We start from the raw sequence: 15,792 nt of genomic DNA on the forward strand, positions 1-15,792 counted from the left end.
CTGTATGCCATGCACAGCCCTGATCTCTTACTGCTATTTTCCCACGTTCCAATCAAAGGTCTGAGGGCCTCCTTTCCTGAATATTCTACCTGCCACTTCTAACATCTCTTCCTACAAAAAGACACATTCTTCCTGAAAGAGGACATGAATATTTAAACACATTTTTTCAGCCAGTAGCACCATGGTATGTTGCTGCTTTCTTTATATTTCATTCCAGCAAGTTGGCCAGAGTCTCTGAGTATTTTGCCCTTCCTCCTCTTCCCCAGAACAGAGCATAAGATGGGGTTCAGGAAATCAAAGCAGCTCCTGAGAATCTGGCCTGCCCCTCTGCCCGGAGTACCAGGGCTGGTGGTCCCATGTGGCACTGAATCATGTGCATGCAGCCTAGGTTCTGGTTGCCCCAGCCACCCTCCTGGTCCGCTCTGAGAGTTAATCCTGTGATCCGCCTGCCACCCCAGTTCCTGGCGTGGCAGAGCAAGCAGGCAACAACCCAGGCACAGGATGTTGTGGGCAGCAACCTGAAATAGCAGAATGATGCAGAAAGTCTCAGGAGCACAGGACACTGGGACCCTCACACAAGAAAGGGCTCCACCGAACCAGATTCCGGATTCAGCAATGGTGGCGGATGCCAGCCCTAGGGCCACCACCTGCCGGTCCCCTCGAGTGACGCTGCTCTGCAGAATGACTCCCAGCCCACTGCATCAAATCTCTCTTATCAACAAGACTCGACACTCAGTGGATAACTTCTTGAAACCCCAGTCACGCTAAGCCACGGCCAGTGCTCTGGAGAGGTTCTGTCTCACTGCTCGCCTGTAACCAATCAGCCACACACCACCAACTCCATTTCCAAAGTTCCAAAGGCAATTACAGCATTACAGCCGGCTGAGCTCCCTGGCAGGATGCCGGCCTGCTCAGAGCCAGGACCCAGGTTTGTCAGCAACCTCGAGTCCCAACCTCCCATTTCCATTCAGCTAGCTCAGAGACTCAGGTGTACCAGAATAGCCCACACCTGCCACGCTGAAGCAACAAGACTCTCCCACACCCCCAGGTCCCATCCAGACAGCAAACAGGGGTCAAGGCCAGTTTCCCTACCTTTGCTGAGGGTCCCAGTGATGAGCTTGAAGATGGTCTGGGCAAATTTCACAAACCCGAGCTTGCATCTTTTGGAGCAGCCGCTCATGGTGACAGGGAGTAGGCAGGCTCTGTTGTCAGCACCTGGAAGTCTTGGCACCCAGCGTGCGTGTCGCTGGCACTTCCTGGAGCTTGCCTAGATGGACCCCAACAGGGATGCGCCCCCAAAGCCAGGCTTTGGGAAGAGCACAGCTGCCTCTGCAGCAAGTCCAGCTTCTGCATCCAGACAGCCTGCAGGGCAAACTCTACCTTCTTCTCTCCACCCCCTCCTGCTGTCCACTCAAGTCCTCACCACGGGAGGACCTCGGGGCGCCAGGGCTTGGATGGCACTGCCAGGGCACCAGGCGCTCCGAGGGCACCGAGAAAGAGAGTGAAATTGAGCAGAGCAGGGAGGGAGGAGCTGGAGCCCTCCCAGGCTTTGCTGACTGTCTTTCCTCCACAGCAGCGGTAATGTAGCAATTAATACTCGAGTCAGGAGGGAGGGGACTGCTACGCAGAAAACACTCAGCCCCACAGCCTCCTGCATTCGCTCTCCCGCTCACTCCTGCCGGGTTCATCTCACAGATCAATCTTCCATGTGCCTTGATCAGGATCTGGGAAAACTCCCTGCAGAGCAGGAAGCTGCAGCCTGACACTCAGTGCAAACTTTGCAGGTGGCGACTGAGCAGCTGGCTTTGCCTCCTGGAGAAGAGGGGCTATGTGGGAAGCCTGCCCTCCCCCACCCCCGGGGGAGCTTGCCTGTGCATGTGGGACAGTGAGACGGAGTCACACTGCCTGTGCCCTGGTTCAGTTCCAGCAAAGCAGTCATGCAGTCATGAGCCTGGGCCTTTCCATGGGGACAGGAGAGAAAAAGGGAATCAGAGTTTCCCTTGAGTAAGGTGATATTTTTCAGAAGGGCCACCAAGGAATGGCCAGGACTGGAAACAATTTGACCAAAGTGCAGTGCTCTGACAGTGGAAACGCAAGGCGTCATGTACTTGTGAAACACGATTGATCTTATAAAAGCCTGGCAGCCATTCAGGACTGTGCAGGTGGGAAGGGATTCCATGGGATATCTTGCCATGCTCTCTGTATGGGGTCAGTGGCCCTGATGCCAGGTGCCATCTGTCTGCTGGCTTGTGTAAAGAGTGAACATGGAATCCACCCTCACCTGAGTCAGGTTGTGCTCTGGACCAGTCTTTCCTTTTCTTGCCATCAGCTTTCTCTGAACTCTTTCTCTTTACTGCTTTAGAGGATTAGCTTGCCTAAGTGACAGAAAACAGAGTGTCAGGCAACAAAATGTGATTTCATCTCCATCTTCCAGGTGTCAGGTTGAGGTGAATCCTGAAGAATCATCCCTCAATCCTTGGGATGGTCACCAACCACTTTCAGCTCCAAGCATAAGCCTGGAAGACAGTCTATAAGCAGAGTCTTTCTCTCAGCCTTCAAGTCTTGCCAGCATGTGGTGTGTGTGAGTCCTGATATATAGAATGACAAGTAGCTATGGTAGAAAATTTCCCATTGTATTTGGCGTCTTGGGGACTGAAATTGCCACATTATTCACCTTTTGTCTTAAGGTATTGAGCAGCTCATTAAGATGCACATGTTATCTTGGGGATGTTAATAGCATTTAGCCTTTTGTTCAAATATTCACTCATCTAGTGTTTATTGAGCTCTGGTTATAGAAAAGAGCTGAGTAGCTGGAGTGCAGGAGGCACTGGGCTCCCAGGACACAGCAAACTAGACAGGGGCTCAAAACTCTCACGGACTTATAGCAGTGTGGATTTGTCATTGGACAGGAAGGCTTATTCAGTTGACTTTTGTCCCTTTGTAGAGAGTGATATTGGATCCAGATCTGGGGCAGGTGGGCATTGAGAAGAATTAGGTCATAGAACACGACCCGGCAGGCAAGGATGGTACACACCTGACCATTTCATCAAAGAGAGCAGACTTCTGAGCAGGACAAAGGCCTCTCAGTCAGGACCAGTTACTTTCCTCTTCCATTCCATCAGACACTGGCAATTACGGAGCACTAGACAAGAGTGCCTGTGACTTCAGTGCCACCAGCTGACCCAGAACTTGGTCTTCCACTGAAAATTTGGCTAGGAATCCTTATGAAGTCCTGGTTCCCACAAGACTTACGGCAGCATGTGTTGGGAATGAGTAGCTCTCCGGGGTTCATCTGGATTCTGGAATCTGGAATCCCAGCATTTGGACATAGAGAAACAGTGATACATGTGGTTTAAAGACACTGGCGAGTCCCATGGATAAATATCCCACATTCCTCCAAATGAAGTACATCGTGGTGTCAGGTGCTCACTCGCCTGTGTGTTCATTCTACAGTGAACTCACGAGCTGAAAGTGAACCATTTTCATAGGTTCTGTTCCAGATGCTGAGGATGTGAAGGTGGATGAAACAATGTCCCTGGGTTTATGGAGTTCACATTCGCATGGCAGGACACAGACTAGATTACAAGCTAGTGCTTCAGTGAAAAACAAAGCTCATGCAATGGATGGAGAGTGGCAGGAGCTCTTATTACAAGAAAGACTTCCCTCTATGAAAATGGTGTTTGATCAGAGGCCTCAAACCAGCCATACAATATTCTGCAGGGAGAAGAGTTAGAGCTGAGAGAATGGCCAGGAAAAAAGGCAAGTTTGAGCTCAATTCTAAGGTCTGAAGTTTAACAGCTGGGGAGCAAGTAGAGCCTCACTGAGCCTCTGTTTTATATTCTGAAAAATGGGAGTAATAATCCCTACCTCATAGGGTTTGGAAGACGTTTACAGGAAATTATTTGTGTTTATCACAGTCAACAGTAGAGGTTATAACCTCAATGGTAAAGTAACTCTGTTTTGGCTACTGCTCATGCCATTATTACTGCCCCATAAGCAGGACAACTCCATGACATTCTCATATTGAATATGTGATGTTCTTTAACAGCTTGTCTCAAATATCTACTTGTGTCCCATCTTCTACAAATTCCGTGGAGAATCTCAGGAGAAGTGTGTGCTGGGATCTCTGCTTTCATACAAAGCCATCAGAAAACCACTATTCCCATCTAATGAGCGGTGAGACAATTTCAGAAAAGGAAGTAAGAATAGTAGAGATATTGAGGTCGTAGGGAATAGAAAAGAATTCACAGAGGTGGAAACCAGGCAAGCAAGGGAGAAAGCAGAGGCCATGTCAGTAACACTCTGGTGATTGGAAATCAGAACCCAGGCTCACGCAGTTATCTCCCTTGGCAGTAACACAAACACCAGGCATTTTTCTTTTCTCTGATCTCAACCAGGTGCCACGTGCTTGAACTTACAGTCTAAGATGACTCAGTTAGGCCCAGGGAGGGTCAGCAGTATCCAAAACACCACAGAGAAAAAAAAAATCTCCTGAAACCCAAGCAAGGTGCTCAGGGTGCCAAGAACATTCCCTACGTACACAGGAGAGCAAATTGTACCAGCACTAAATTCCCGATAACAGAGCCCAGTGCAGAGCTGTTCTACACTGCAGGAACATGCTCTTTTGCAGAAAAAGGGCAAGAAAGGAAAGCTCAGTAAGCACCAGGGAACTCAGACTGTGCACTGCAGGCTCAGGATCATCCAGCCTCAGTGTCACAGATGTGTGTGCAGCACCCCAAGGACTCGGGAAGCCGGAGTTCTGTCTGCCCCTGGGACTGCTCGTGGAATCCTCACTCACCAGTTCCAAGAGGAGGAAGGACAGGCAGATGGGAGCTCCAGATGGTGTCTGGGCTGACTGAGGAGGGGGCTCTGCCTTCTCTGGATGCAGAGCTAAGAGAGGACAAGCATGCAGCCCTTCCAAAGGCCAGAAACCTGCAAGGGCACACATGACATCACCAGCCATAGAGTGCCTTCTCTGCAGAGGGAACTGCTATACACAGTCCTAGAGGGCAGCTAGGATTGTTTGGAGAAAGAGTCCCCAGAGAAGGAAGGGTCCTCTTGATGGCCACACAGCTGGAGTCAGATTCAAATCTGAGTCCATCTGGCCTTGGGTTCTACAAGGCACAGAAAAAGATCTCTGGGCCTCACAAGGGTTCCAAATGAAAGGGCCTGGCACTCTTGGGGAGATAGGCAGCAGTTCCCTGTTATCACTGCGAATGCCCCATCCTTGGAGGAGAGAAGGCAGACATATTTGCTGGAAGGAAGTACCTTCCATACCATGGTTGTGGGGATGGCACTATACAGGCAGGAGACAAACCAAACCAACTGTCTGTCATAGAAGATATAACATGAAAATACTGTCTCTGCCAGCATTGGAGGGCCTTAAATGTTTGGCAGGGTACACTGGGCATGGCAGAGGGAGTGACTGTGAGAAGCAGGTACCACATTACCAACAATGGCAGAAAGAGGCTGGGCTTCTCTGGACCTACAACTTTGAAAGAGGACCCTCAGAAGGCTGAGACCAAGCTCTGAGGAGGGGCGGCCTGCTGGCCAGGTCTAGTGAGTCCCAGGTTAGGGTGTGTGATGGAAAGACAAGAAAGATGTGGGAACCCACTGCTGCTGCTGGGCCAGGGAACTGCTGCAATGGGCATGCAGGTGGGAGCAGAAAGCAGGCTGCAAGGGGCAGGAGCCACTGACCAATGCAGACACAAGACTTCCTTCACAGCCTCAGCACTGTACCCTTGAACCTGAGGGGCCACAGCACAGTCAGGCTGGCAAATTTTTTTGGTAAGAGAATTATTTTCTTCTGTGCACAGTCTACAGATATTTACTGAACGCTTACTATGTGCCTGGCCTTAGGGATAGGCTGATATATATATATATATATATATATATATATATATATATATATATATACACACACACACACACACACACACACACACACACATATATCTTGGGGAAATATATATGCCCTCTTCTTATCTATATCTATATCTCCCTTTCTTATCAAAATTGCATTTTAGAATTTGAATAGAGGGAGTGGGTACCCAGACCAAAGACAAACTGATGCATAAGGCAGAGAATTTCAGAGGAAAAGAAAATATTCAGACGCGAAAATAAGCAGGGGCCAGACTAGATTTTTGAATCAGCAGGATCGGGCCCTCCCAGAGTTGCAGAACAACTCCAAAGAGGAAAACGCAGGTCTCAGGGGGGTCATGGTCATCATAAAAACATCATGATGGTCTGTGGCTTGGTTGTCAGACAGTGTTCTAGGGGTTGTGTTTACATGATCTCATTCTGTTCTTGTCATAAACCCATGAAGCAGGTAGCTTTACTTATGATGCCAATTTTACAGATGGGGAAGTAAAGGCTCAGAAATTTGCCTCAAAGGAGGAGGTGGAATCCATGGGACCTGGGAATAATTGGAAGGAAATCTGGGGGAAGGGAGTGAGACAAAATCCACTGGTAGTTCTAGAAGCAGAAAGCACAGTAAAAGAGGATCAGGTCTGGAAAGAGATGATTATAGGTTTCATGTGTCCAAATGGAAGCAACAATAAAAAGAGGAACTCAGAAGAGCAGATTAAAGCTTGGATTCTTATGAATAAATGGGTTTTGTTGCTGCTAAGGAAGAAAATAAGTGTAGCATCCCAGCAGACCCCAAATATTAACATTTAAACACAGGCTTGCATAGGTGGGTTACAAAGGCAATTTCCCATGAATTAAATCAGATTTTATTTTTCCTCTAAGCCTCAGAAAAATCAGTTCCACTCAAGCGTAGTCCTTGGAGAAGGATTCTGCCTTGCTCTGGGGCCATGCTAGTTCCCCATTCTCAGTGGGACTTCATGTCTTCTTCCCATTCTAATTGTGAGAAAATGATGCCTACAATGCCAGTTCTGTTTGCCAGAGTTCCCAATGCTCACTTGTGTGGAGATCAAGGTCCCTTGGGTTGGGATCTCCATGCACTCTGCACTCTATCGTGTTGGCAAGGCTACCAGACCCTGGCAAGGTGGGTGGAGAAATCACTGTCCACAGGACTTGCCTGATGAGTGAGCCTGCAGTCAGTCATTGAGGCAGCTAACAGAGAGCCTGGAAGAGGTCACATGGGTTGCTGAAGTCATCCATCCTCTTCTTAGGGTCCCTTAATGCCCAGCATCTTTACACCACACCATTGCTTCCTCTTCTTCCTCTTGACACGCCCTGCTCAGCTCTGTTGGCTGAGCCGTGCTAAGAACTGAGCTCGATCCTGGAGAGCTATGGGAGCTCCTTTATGACATCTTCATAGAAAGAGAACTAGTTTGAACTGGACACCAAAGGCTGATGGTGTGGGCACCAGCTAGGGAGCTGTGACCAACAGGGAGCCCTGTAAGTCAGAGCTGCTTTCCTTCTGTTCTCTGTAGTCACAGGAAGACCCCACAAAGTGCAAGATTGAGACAACGAGCTTCTGATTCTCAGATACAGACTGCTTGCAGCTGCTGCTTCTCTCGCCCTCTCCCATCAAATGCAATTGTCTGTCTCTGCTGGCAGGTTCTACATCTGCAGACTTAACCAGCTGTGGAATTATTATAAAACACTTGTGTCTGTGCTAAACACATACAAACTTGCCCCCTTGTCATTCCCTCAACAAACCAAGACAACAACTTGTAACAGCGTTTACAAGGCATGAAGCTTTACAACTAGTCTGGAGATAATAGAATATCTGTGGGAGGTCTGCATGGATTCTTTGCAGACACTGTGCCATTTTAAGGATAGGACTTGCACATCCATGGATTTCCACGTCTGCAGAGGGGTCCTGGAACCAATCTTCCATAGAGATCTGTTCCATGTCCCAGGGGGCTCAGGCACCTCCTTTTTCCAAATGACCCAGCCATGTGGATTGCTGGTGTCACTGGTGGCAGTTTTACCTGTCAAGCTATGGTTCTGATCCCTATGAGGACCATTCTATTGATTGCAAAGACACAGTCCATGAGCGCGGTCCCTGACTTTGCAGCAGCACTGACAATAGGAGTGGGGAATTAGAATGTTTAATGAGACTTTGACATTACCTTCAGATTCTTAATTACAGGCATTTCACATCTTCCTGTGTTTGTTGTCACAAATGGCCCCCAATTCTTTGTGTGATGTCAGAAATAATGGAAGGGGGAGGGGCAGGCACTGTGACACAACATGTTAGGCTGTTGCCAAGGTCACCAGCATTCCATAGCAAAGCACCAGTTCGAGTTCCAGCTGCTCCACTTCTGATCCAACTCCCTACTAACGTACCTGGGAAAGCAGAGAAAGTACTTGGATCCTTGTCACCTACATGGGAAACTTGGCGGAGTTCTGGGATCCTGGCTTTGGACTGGACTAGACCTGGCTGCTGTGGTCATTTGGGGAATGAACCAGAGGATGGAAGATTGAGCACTCCCCCCAGGACCCCATCTCTGATTTCTTCTACCTTGCCTGGGTCTTTCTTTCCCTCTCCGTGCCCATCTGATGCTATCCCTAAAATCCATTGCTGGAAGAGGGTGAGTTTGCCTCTGATATTTACAGCCAGATCAGACGAGCTGTCCCCTTCCATCTTCAAGTCCACCCAACAAAAAGGGAGTGGAATGGTCACACGAGCAAGGTCAGACCACATGCAGCTCCGGGACAATGTTGGAACAATCATTCTAGGTATCAACCTGGAGAGGGTGATGGGGAGGAAGAGTATCTCAGTTAAGTAAGAATCCCTTTAAATACTCACTGCTATGCTGAAAATTGTCTCAGTGCCTGGAGGGGCTGGCAGTGTGTGTAGGGGGCAGGGGCAGCGGGGTGCTAATGGGCAGCCTGGAGACAGTGATGACTTTACACAGGGTCCCTTGGTGAGGTGCTAAGTGGAGATGATGCTCACATCACAGCAGATCCAAGAAAATCAACCTTTGTCATTGTGCCCAGTGCCTCAGATGGTGGTGAAACCAGCTGAACTATTAGCGGAACTCACACACAGTGCCAGCTGGCGTATTCCGGAAAGGGCAGTAGGCTTGGCAGGAGTGCGGCTGGGCTGTTAAGTGACTCTAGGCTTTCCTCCATCTAGCCTGCAAGCTTCCTTGTGAAAATGAAGATGTCTCTCCTATTTCCCGAAAGCCCCTGCCCTGGGCTTGTAGGAGACTAGTGCTTTAGACTTTTCTGTCACCGCTCCCATTCTATGAACAAAGGAAAGTTGACCCTTTGTCTTATATAAGCTTCAGTTTCCCTATCTATAATATGGTTGGGAAAAATCACTCATGTTGGCTGAATCCACATGAGGAACAAATAGAATAATACAAAAGAATGTGATTTCTGTAGCATCATTTCTAAAGTCAGTGTTTTATAGCAGTTATAAACCCAGAGTCTACACCTTGTAGTCAACTGTGTCTCCACTTCTCCATCTGCAAAATGAAGGTGGTGAGGGGGCCCATAATCATGTGATTACTGAAGTCAGTGAAAACTATCTGGGGAGGATCTGGAAGATAGTAAATGCTCAAGTAATGATAACTGAGGACATTATTGTTGCTACTATCAGTAACTGAAGGTTGCACTTGGGTGCGACCTTCACTAGACAGAGGAAGAACCTGAGACCCATAGCTGGCCCCAGGTCCCATGTAGAATTGTATAAAGTCTTACATTTTCATAGATTCTGGCATCTTTGCCCACAAGCACCCCTTACAACATCTCCCTGTCCCCATTTCTGGCCAAATCCTGGGAGTCGGATGCCCTGCAGCTTCGAAGCTTCCAGAGCTGGAGGAAAGGGCTGGACACCACTGGACCTGGAGCGGTGTCTGCAGGCTCCTCTTCTGTGGCTTCTGTCTAGGTTAGGAAGGGCATGGACCATGCAATCGCCAAAGCCTCAATGACATATTTCATCACAGCAAAAGGCTAATAGTAAGACTTCTCCATGTAGATGGAAAAGTGCTTGACCTTGACTTCAGGCCTTCTAACTAGAGGGCTGAGACCCTTCAGCATGGTTACAGAACCCCTGTCTGCAGCCCTCACCCTGCCCCCAGCCATGGAAACTGTCCCTGGCAGATCTGTTTTCCTGTGGCTAACTCACCCAACGAGAGGTTCCAAGATGAACAAGATTGTAGTGAGAAGAAAGATGTTATTATCCCTTCAGGTGGCACTTGAATTCCTTCAAGAGAAGGGATTGTCTATTGAGGTTGCAGTCCTGAATGTCACTTTGCTAGAGAATAGTTGTCATAGGACACAGAGAGAAAAAAAAATCAGAGATTTGGGTAAGGGACAGAGCTTAAGACATTCAGGAAAGAGGGGAAATGAGGCTGTCCTTACATTAGGGAAGTGACCAAAGGATTTTGGGAAAGATGTTCATCTAACAGTCAAGTTCAAGTTGTAAATACCCTCTGTTCCCTCAGCTCTCCTGAGAAATTGGCTATACACAAGGGACTTGCCAGATTTTTTTAAAAGGTGAATTAAGGGAAAGAATAAAATCACAAATTTAGAAGTATTTGGTACAAAATAGATGAGGTCCCTATCACAGTCTATCTCAGGGGAAGCAGGCAACTGGGAACAGAACAACCATATCATTCTCTGTTTTCTCTCTCTCTCTCTCTCTCTCTCTCTCTCTCTCTCTCTCTCTCTCTCACACACACACACACACACACACACACACACACACACACACCTCCCTACATAATAGAGAAGCTAGGTAACAAAGGAGTTCAGAACTTGGTGTGAGAACATCCTGTCAGAATTCATTTGATTGAAAAGAGTGAACAAATCTGAGCTGATGTGGGGGATTTCAAACATAAGATATAAATATTATCATCAACTTATACACCAGACTTCCAACAGGGCTTTTGTTCTGTATATGGGCCCCTTGAATCCCAGCAATTGTAGCTATAGTTCTGAGAGGTCACATGGTCCCTGCAAAGTGACCCTGGCCAAGGGTTGCTCCTCATTGCTGTTGGAACCTCTGCTGACTCAGCACAGCCCAGGCATCTGGTTGCAGTCATCTGCTAATCGTTCAATGCTAAGTGACTCCAAAAATACTGTGGGGTGACTTCCAGGAGGCAAAGCTGAGTCTGGAGATGGGGCTCCATACTGGATTTATGACATGACCCCTAGTCTCAGCAAGATATGTGTGAGCAGGAAGGGGCTGGGGGCAAGCCCAAGCCAACAGGCACAGTAACCTGTGTTGGGTCTATCTGGGAAGGGCTGAGGGACTGCATTTGGGGTCAAGCACCAGGGGCAGAAGGGGTTAATTTGGAGTCAATGCCAGTGACCCCCCCAAAACATTAAGATGACTAGTTTTAGAGTTCCCCAAGAATTTTTCTTTTCTGGGGAGAAGCCATTATGATCAGGACTTACTCAAACTTGCCATCAACTGGTTGGGGTGAAGGCCTGCCTAGGGGGCAAGGTGCCTAGGATGGAGGTGTTTTCTGCAATGCCCTCACTGCTTCACTAGAGGGAGTCCAAGTTCCCACTGTTAGCATCAGTGCCCTGCCCTAGAAGATGGGGTAGAATGTCCTGGGAGATGCGACTGTCTCACCTGGTGGGACAAGGAGGCCTCCGTTGGTTTTGGAAAATTGTTCAAGAATCACAGGTAGCAAAGATGAGGTTTGATTATAAAATGAAGGCTTTTACTCTGGGTTTGTGAGACACTACAACCTCCATCCTAAACCTGGTTATCTATAACCAACCCCTAACCTGCTTCACCACCCTTTAACTCACCCAAAAAAATCCACCAAAAACTAAGTCCAGGAACAGGAGATGGGAGAGGCAGAAGGTGCTGGCATTGCCAGGGTCACCCTGAGAAACAGCTTTTCCCTAGACACTCAAGGGTTCTTTCATAGTATGCCAGTCTCCCAGCTCTCTGGTAGATTTCCTGTATCCAGCTGTATGCCTCACAGCAGCAATGAGGCCTACCACTGTGTAGCCATTGTTTAGACCTCAGGACTCTATATGCAGTTGCTTTTGTTTCCCAAAACACATGCTCCCCTCAGCTACACGTAACCACCAAGACAGCAGAGGTCTTGTCTTAGCTGTGGACCACAAAACCTCCACTGCCTAGAACAGCGTCTGGCACGCAGAGGACATTAAATGTTTTGTGACTAAACTAGTAGTCCCAGCCCTTGCTGCATCTCTAACCTTGGGCCAGTCACTTCTCTTTGAGTTTTAATACTTTTTACTGTAAACGGGACAAAAATCTTCCCAACAGACAGGGAAGTGGCGAGGGAGGAATGAGAAAATTCCACTAAGGCAACCAGTGCTGGCAATCAGCAGAGTGAGGTAAAAGAATTCAGCAGTCATGATCAAGGTCAAAGTTACAGTAGTCCTAAATTCCTCTGAGTGTGTGTGTGTGTGTGTGTGTGTGTGTGTTCATGGGACCTGAGGACATCTTTGCAGGACAATGGTTCTGTTTATTCTTGTTCTTTCACTGTGAAAGAGAAAGCCTGGGCAGATTTCCACAATGAGTCCACAGTTAGGTTGTTAGAAGTTAGCAGTGAGGGTCCAGTGTGGTGGCCTAGCAGCTAAAATCCTTGACTTGAACACACCGGGATCCCATATGGGTGCTAGTTCAATCCCGGCAGGCTTGCTTCCCATCCAGCTCCCTGCTTGTGGTCTGGAAAAGCAGTTGAGAACGGCCCAAGGCTTTGGGACCCTGCAACCACATGGGAGACCCAGAGGAGGATCCTGGCTCCTGGCTTCAGCTCAGCTCAGCTCTAGCCGTTGCATTCACTTGGGGAGTGAATCATTTGTCGGAAGATCTTCCTCTCCATCTGTCCTCCTTTCTGTATATATGACTTTACAAATAAAAATAAATATCGTTTTTTTAAGAAAAAAAAAAATGTTAGCCCTGAAGGTAAATTTCAAAGACCAGGCATTGGCTACTATAGTTTTGATCTTAGGCTCAAAATTGCCTGTGTAGGGTCCTTCTGGATCTGATACTGTGCACAGAAGATAAGACAAATCTCCCACCATCCTTTCCTGTAGCCAACATTGATTTCCAAGGCCTTTTCAAGCATAAGCACCTGTCAGGTGAGGAGTCCAGCTACCCAAGCACTTCTTAAACAGTCGCTGAGGGTGTGGCATGTGCCTTGCCTTGCCTGGGAACACAGAGATGATCGCAGGCCATAGCAGTGGCATCCAGTTCGCCATTCAAGTACAGGCACCAGTGCCCACCTGCTACCCTTGCAAGGTGCTCGGGTTCTGGGCCAAGACTTTGATCTTTGCATCTTCAGCAAGCTCCTTGAACAGATAACTAGAAATTGAGCAATAAAAAAAGATGTATCAAGTCAGTACACACCCTGCTTATCCACAGGAGTGGAGGTGGCAGGCCCCATATTAGCTTTTCAAGAAAAGAAAAGAGGAAAAGGGCTGGTACAATGGCTCAATTAGCTAATTCTCTGCCTGCAAGCACAGACATCCCATATGGGCACCGGCTTGTGCCCCAGCTATTCCACTTTCCATCCAGCTTCCTGCTTATGGGCTAGGAAAACAGTGGAAGATGGCCCAGTTCTTGGGACCCTGCACCCATGGCAGGAGACCTAAAGGAAGCTTCTGGCTTCTGGCTTTGGATCGGGTCAGCTCCAACTGTTGTGGCCATTTGAGGAAGTGAGCCAGTAGATAAAAGGTTTTTCTGTCTCTCTTTCTTTCTGCAAATCTGCCTTTAAAAGAAACATAAATAAATTTTAAGAAAAAGAAAGAAAAGAAGAAACACCAAATACATCTGTTTGGGTAAAATCCCCACCCCCACTCCCCATTGTTGCTCCCCCAGCACTGGGTAGCATCGCTGGGCAGCCTTTCTGCCCTCCACACCGAGGATAGAGATGGCTCTTCAGCAGCCACTGAGCACCCCCAGGGAAGGTTAAAACTTAGGAAGAGGGAAGGGGTAGAGAAACCAAGTTCCTCCCCATGTCCCTACCTCTCAGTGTCCCTGCCCCTCTTCCTCCCATCACTTCACCTGGAAAAAAGGAAAATTGCCAAGTAATTGCTCCTCAACAGCCCCTGCTGAGGCTCAGCAGTTTCTTTCTTGCTGAGATTATAATTAGAGATCAGCACATTTAAATAGAAAATCCAGGAACAACACAGAGCCTTCATTTCTTGGATGCTGCTTCTTTGGCCTTACAATGGTCATTTGCATTCAGTGGTAGGAAGTGGTGACCCAGCCAGACCCTCTGACTCAGGTAGAGTTGGGAAGCCAGACAGCACATCCCCTCTGCTCTCCACAATGAGCAGGATCAGAGCAGCAAGGGTAAGTAATCACCACGTGCTAGACCCAGGGCCAACTGCTCTCTGAACCTGACCTTGGTACATCTGCCCTTGGAGATAATCTCTGGTTTTATTTCTGATTTACAGATGAAGAAACTAGGGCTCAAAGAAGCAATGACTTCCAAGGCCACAAAGCTGGTGACAGGGTTAGTACCTTAAAGAAGTAACTAGATCAAAAGTGCAGTAATCTGGACTTCAACTGGAACTCATAGGGGTTGCAGGTGACAGTTTAATGGCTTAACTTGCTGAGCCTCATTGTCAGCCCCATAAAAGGTTATGCCTGGGTCACTGTATCATGTGAAGAGCAAGGATGCTCTGGTCCTTGTGTGATGGAGATGGTGTGAGGACCGCCCCCCACCCCACCACCGCCCTGCCACCAGAATCAAGAAGCTGAACCAGGGATCCAGTGCTGTGCTCAGTACTTGCAAGCTGCAAGCCATGACCAGGACATAGCCTTGTATTTATATATGACACTGATATTATTAACAATGTTGTGAGTGACACTGTGGCACGTTAGTATCCTCATTTTCCAGGTGGGAAAACGAAGGCTTGGAAAAACAAAGACATTTTATTGAGACAGACAAGCTGTAAGTGGCAGATCCAGGTTCCAGCTAACATCTGGGCCATTCCAAGCACACACTCTCCTCTCCAACATGGCCTCTCTGGCTCTCAACCTGTAGAAAAGGGTGATTATGCCTTGGCTCAGCCAAGGAGTTCCAGGGGCTGATGGCCACGGGGACAGCCCCAGAAGGTCAACTCCTGTCATGAGTCTCCAGGACAGTTTCAGTGTCTTGGCCACTGTCCCTCTCAACCCCTTTGCAGGACAGGAAAATGTACTCAGCAAATCAGAATGTATGCCACAAATCCCTCTTTCTCCCAGAAGCCTTGCTGGTAGCCAGTTACTTGAGGCTGAGACTGTGTAAGTAAAGAGAAATCCTTCAAAATTGAAGTACAATGCATAACTCTTTGTCTCTGTTTTCATGTCTTATTTTTTATTTTAAAAAACTATCCAGCAATTGTTCACTTTCAGTTTTCTTTGTCTTACAGTGTATTTCTCTCTTTGTGCCTGGTGTCTTCTTTCTGCCTCTGTGTTTTGGCTTATGGAGATGTCAGTAGACCAACTCCTGAGTCTCCTTCCCACACCTTCCGCTCTGAGCTCAGTGGTCTGGGCTCCATACTGGTACTGCTCCTCAACGAAGACAGTACTGTGATCTTTCCATGTTTCCCTGGCACCAAGAACTCACACCTAAGCCACTCGCCTTATATTCAAAATGCAAATGAACCCTGTCCACAGCGGAGAAGGGCAGGGTCAAAAATTGACTGTGTTTGTGCAAAGCAAAACTTCTTAACCCAAAGACACACACACACACACACACACACACACACACACACACACACACACACACACTTCCTCTTCCCACCTGGAATGGATAGCGAGAAACAGGACTGGGGAGAGAGGAGAGAAAAAGAAAGAATAGAACGAACAGAAAGACTGAGGATTGCAGAGTGCAGTGAGAGGCTTCTGAAAGGAACAGAAGGGGGCAGCACTGTGGAATCGCGGAT

The 15,792-nt window shown here is 48.0% G+C and overlaps 1 protein-coding gene across 1 annotated transcript in view; it reads right to left on the reverse strand.

Annotated features, from left to right (window-relative positions):
* Window positions 1-1,568, reverse strand: part of KCNIP1 (potassium voltage-gated channel interacting protein 1) — a 301,698-nt gene extending 300,130 nt beyond the window's left edge. Inside the window, exon 1 of the mRNA XM_004587439.2 lies at window positions 1,093-1,568. Coding sequence (XP_004587496.1) covers window positions 1,093-1,180 — 88 coding nt within the window. The 5' untranslated portion in view covers window positions 1,181-1,568. The remainder of the gene's footprint in view (window positions 1-1,092) is intronic.
* Window positions 1,569-15,792: the final 14,224 nt, after the last annotated feature.

This window comes from Ochotona princeps, chromosome 19 (genome assembly GCF_030435755.1).
Source record: "Ochotona princeps isolate mOchPri1 chromosome 19, mOchPri1.hap1, whole genome shotgun sequence".
Taxonomy (NCBI): domain Eukaryota; kingdom Metazoa; phylum Chordata; class Mammalia; order Lagomorpha; family Ochotonidae; genus Ochotona; species Ochotona princeps.